This window comes from Anneissia japonica, unplaced genomic scaffold, assembly GCF_011630105.1.
Source record: "Anneissia japonica isolate Jap-2015-1 unplaced genomic scaffold, ASM1163010v1 scaffold1109_len13107_cov103, whole genome shotgun sequence".
Classification (NCBI taxonomy): Eukaryota; Metazoa; Echinodermata; class Crinoidea; order Comatulida; family Comatulidae; genus Anneissia; species Anneissia japonica.
Genome location: NW_022735669.1, coordinates 8,049 through 13,079, shown reverse-complemented (window position 1 = coordinate 13,079; position 5,031 = coordinate 8,049). Strand labels below are relative to the sequence as shown.

Below are 5,031 nucleotides of genomic sequence, written 5' to 3'. Positions count from 1 at the left end.
GGCCCACCCCCCCACTTTGAAAAACGTTCCGCCGGCCCCGACATCTGCCGAAGGTAAGACAACTTCTTGAACATTTCATACAATCAACAACTCCGTACCTGCCTATCCATAAAGATCGAGAAAATCAGAAATCTAGCATTAAAAGACCCTTTGCTGCATCACTTGCCAAGAATAACAACGCAGTACTGTACAGCTGTTTCCCGAAATGGATACTCCCCAACAACACACCTAAGTCCCACTTGAATGTTGTGAACCTCAGTAAATACTCACTCACCACGGATGAACAATTTATACTTGAAAAGGGCTTATCATTTTGCCCTTCACGTCGTCTAGACCCTATCAACCTATGCTCGAACCTCAGCCAATTTATCCGCAAGATAAGACTCAAGGAATATTTTAAGGACACACCGGAACCCACGACCAATTCGACAACCTATAAAACAAAAACTGGCACACAGAAAAATTTGTGGGTACCACCTAAAGGTAGAAACCCATACATCGATAGCTTTGCTAACGCCGCTAAGTCCCACCTCAACTCATTCATTCAGAAATACCTCACTAATCTACAACCAGCTGATAACCTGTCTAAGAATCAACCCACAGCGATAAAGAATCTCCACCGCAACCAGGATATTATCATCAAACCAGCAGACGAAGGCGGGAACATCACTATCATGGATAGAACTGAATACATCACCGAAATTGAAACACAACTATCGAACCAATCTTTCTACAGGTGCCTCTCATCGGATCCTACCTATACCTACAAAAAGGACTGTACTAATATGGTGTCGAAACTAACTAATACTAACATTAAATCCAAGGTAAGGGCTCTCATCTCTGATGAACCCAAAGCAGGTGTCATATACATCTTGCCTAAATTGCATAAACTTCCTAAATTAGTTGGAGAAGCTTTAGTGCACATCAACCAGTCCCAATCCTGTAACGCGGACATGCTCTCTGATCCTACATATATCTACAATCTTGCTAGATCACTCAACACCACACCGCCAGGTAGGCCCATCATATCAGGCAACAGCACTCTCACAGAGAACATATCCGGCTATGTCGACTCTATTCTGAACCCCTTGCTAGTTTGTATCCCCAGCTTCATACAAGACACAACACATTTTCTAAAAAAACTCAACGACATCCCTCCTCTACCCAACCATGCATTGTTAGTCACTTTAGATGCATGCTCATTGTATACCAATATCCCACACGATGAAGGCATTGCGGCGTGTGAAAAATTCATTTCCACCAATGATCCGGCCCAATCATCCCCAGACATATCCAAACTTATCAAATTTATCCTCACCCACAGTAACTTTGTTTTCCATGACAAACACTACCAACAAATAAGTGGCACAGCCATGGGCACCAAGATGGCTCCATGCTACGCTAACATTTTCATGGCCGAACTGGAGGATAGACTCTTAGCGAATTCCAATCCTAAGCCATCATATTACTGTCGATATATAGACGACATATTTTTTATTTGGGAACATGGGATTGATAAACTCAACGAATTTGAACGCTTCGCCAACAACTTCCATCCCCGTATCAAGTTTACTATCAACTCTTCGAGTAGTAACATCTCCTTCCTGGACGTATCTGTCCACTTAAAAAACGGGATTATATCTACATCTGTTCATCATATATATATATATATATATATAGGCCAGCCGTCTCGAAAGACGATGCTATACGCCATGAACGATGGCGTGCCTGGGCAGTGAATTTGGAGATCCTGGGTTGCCCATGCGTCAGAATCCCCCTCTATTTCCATCACTGGTGGGGTCCAAAGGAGTGCAAGGGTGCACTACGTTTGGCACCAGCTAGGACGCAGGAGAGGCTGAATGAATGGACCAGTACATCGGGGTAACTCCCTACTCTTCTCGAAAGATGCACTGGGTTCTTTAAAGTGCACACGAGCCAAATGTGTACACTGGGCCTACGGTTTAAAGTCCTTATCCGAGAAGACTTGTTCCACCTCCGGAACCATAGGCGAGCGTGCCGTTCGAACCAGCGCCGAATGTTATGGCTATAGGTAGCGGCGCCTCCCTTAACCGCTCGGCCATTCAACTCGCCAATAGATATGTCATATGTGATATGATATCATATATGATATCAGATATGTCATCATAAACCCACAGATAACTATCGCTATTTGGATTTCAATAGCTCTCATCACATTTTGCTCAAGAAGTCTCTTATATACAGTCAATGTCTCCGCATTAAACGCATCTGCTCTACCCCCTTTGTATACCAGTCAGAACTTGCCTGACTCACTTCTAAATTCCTAGCCAGCAACTACCCTATATCTCTCATCAAGTCTGCCATTTCTAAAACATCCACTAAGTCTCGTACAGACCTTCTGATGTATACCCCTAAACCTAATAATGATAGAATACCTATGATATTCGACTACAGTCCGTCACAGTCCCAACCTAGAACCATTAGCTAACACACTCAGGAAAGACTTCCTCTCCCTCAAGCAAGACCCCACCATCGAACCCTTATTCTGCAACCCCCCTGTCCTTGCCCGCCGGCAACCCCCCAATCTTAAATCTCTCATCACCTCCTCTAAGCTCCCCACAACGACTCGTGATCATGGTAACACTACACTGTAAAAAAGCTAGATGTCAACTGTGCAAATTCATCAACACAGATCACACATTCTCACCCCCTGGCACTACATACAGCATTTTCTAAGCTATAAACCCATGTAGTAGCCTATATAGCTATTGCATAAACTTACACGTTGTTGTGCTACCATAGAGTTTGGTTAAAGCCTTGATAATTAAAATTACAATAATTGTTTCTTTTCTTAAAGAGCCTTTAGAAGATCCAGAAATAGAATTGGAAACAGTTGATGGTAATGATATTATCTTAACATTAAAGGTGAGTAAGCGTATTTAATTTACAACCCCAATTTTTATCTTGGCATGCTCTCACAATTAATCAAAACAAGGTAGATGTGATTTATTGAGCATTAAATAATTTTAAATGAAGATATTAATGACAGTTATTTATCCTTTAGTATCTTTTTTTATGTAAAAGGTTGTATCAAATGCTCCAGAGCGAATCCAGTGCGATGATATACTTCGATATCAAGTGCGATACCAAAGCAAAGTTGGAAATGAACAGGACATCCTCAACACAACGGACGGTTTGCAAACAGAAGTCAAGATATCGGAATTATCACCAGGATGTGTTTTTTATCACGTCGACTCTAGAGTTGTTAATAACGCAGAAATTACTGGAGATTGGGGAACACCAATATCGGTACAATCAGCACCATCAGGTTAATGTTTTGCTTTAATATTATCCATTTTATAGTCAAGGGGCTAGGAACTAAAATGGTGCACCCCCTGCTTTATACATGTCATGTTTTTTTAGTTACCTTTATGTCTAAGCTTCAAGAAATGCTTTGTTAGTCAAGCGATTTCTGGTTCCCAGTGCCTGTAAACCAACATCAATGATAGGTACCTGTTTTTGTACAGCATTTAAATTTGGTTGGTTAATATGGGGTGGGGGTAACAATAACATGTAAGCAAACAACTTTTTACTAACTAAATATATTTTTTTGTTTGTAATATCAAAGTGTAGAATAATACATTTGTTATCATTTGCTATAAAGGACAATGTAATTTACATTGTTAATTATGTCACATGAGTTCAAAAGATCATCAACCAAAGATCAACACTGAATTTCATTCAAAATATGAACTTGTGCTAATAGATTTTGTATCCCTTTAAAATTGAATTAAAATGGATAAAAGTTAGCTGAAGTAAATTATATACTAAAATACATGCATTAAATTATTCTAACATCTTAGCTCCAGATAGCTCCGAAAATATGTGGGCATCTCTATATTATGCATTCACTATTAAATTTTCATACGAATGAAAAACTTGCTTTAAATAGTAGTTATGATGCTGAAAACTGGCAATGTACCTTAGAGGTGGCTGCTCTGTTATTATTAACTGTTAAATAAATATATTTTCTCAATTTTGATACCTAATTAACTAGTAAGTATGAACTAACAGATGTATGGGTGTGTCCATGTCATGCATTAAGATTGATATGGGGTAGGGGTAACATTATGCCCACAACTCTTACCAACTGAATCACAGGGGGTGAAAGTTCATCAACCAAAAATTAAAATCGAATTTATTATTAAAATATTTTATAACTCGATAATACTTTCTTAGAATTAATTTACAGATAAAAGTTATTTGAAGTAATGCACATATTAAAATGCATATTTAGAATATATATATATATATATATATATATATATATATATGATTATATATTGAGTGTAGATACAAACTGTTGCCATTATAGCAGGCCACAAATCGGTCAATTATTTCTTTCTGTTTTGTACCTAAAAGTGTGGTACAACTTGACAACCAGAATTTTAAGCTTTATAGAAAATAGCTCACAGAAGTGCTAATGCCCCACAAATCAGATTAATTACTTTTGGTAGATTAAACAGAAATTTCATGTATATTCCAGATGGCAACAACTACTCACAAAAGCTACTTGTTTCTTTCTGTTACAAATCATCAATTTTGTAGGAAGGGGATAGCAATGTAGAGGTTAAAATGTATATTAACTTAGCTTAAATAATGATAATAATAAAAATAATAAACATTGTTGTCTTTTAACAGCGCCCTCAATCACCAAAGATTCAAAACTGGAAGGAACGTTTTTATTAATGAAATGAGGCTACCTGTAACAGCACCCAGAATAATTTGAGTTACCATTATCAACTATCAGGAGGAGTCCTCCAAGGAAGTACAACAAAAACTGAAGTTCTTATAGATGATGGACTTGTACCTTGTACGCAGTACACATTTTCAGTTTTTGCGTCGTATATGAATGTTAGCAGCATTACTGATCATATGGAGTTCATGTCTGGTGTTGACTGTAAGATTTTTTTCATTATACGAATGCAAAGAACGTATTATTTGAAACACATTGTTAATATTTTTCTATCTTAGTGTATTTTTTTATTACAT

At 38.0% G+C, this 5,031-nt stretch overlaps 1 protein-coding gene across 1 annotated transcript; it reads left to right on the top strand.

Annotated features, from left to right (window-relative positions):
* Positions 1 to 114: 114 nt before the first annotated feature.
* LOC117116665 lies at positions 115 to 2,922 on the top strand (the record flags this gene model as incomplete). Its single annotated transcript, XM_033260750.1, has 2 exons — positions 115 to 1,587; positions 2,837 to 2,922. Coding segments are annotated over 2 exons (1,559 nt in total), but the record flags the coding sequence as incomplete, so codon positions are not given.
* Between the last annotated feature and the right edge of the window lie 2,109 nt (positions 2,923 to 5,031).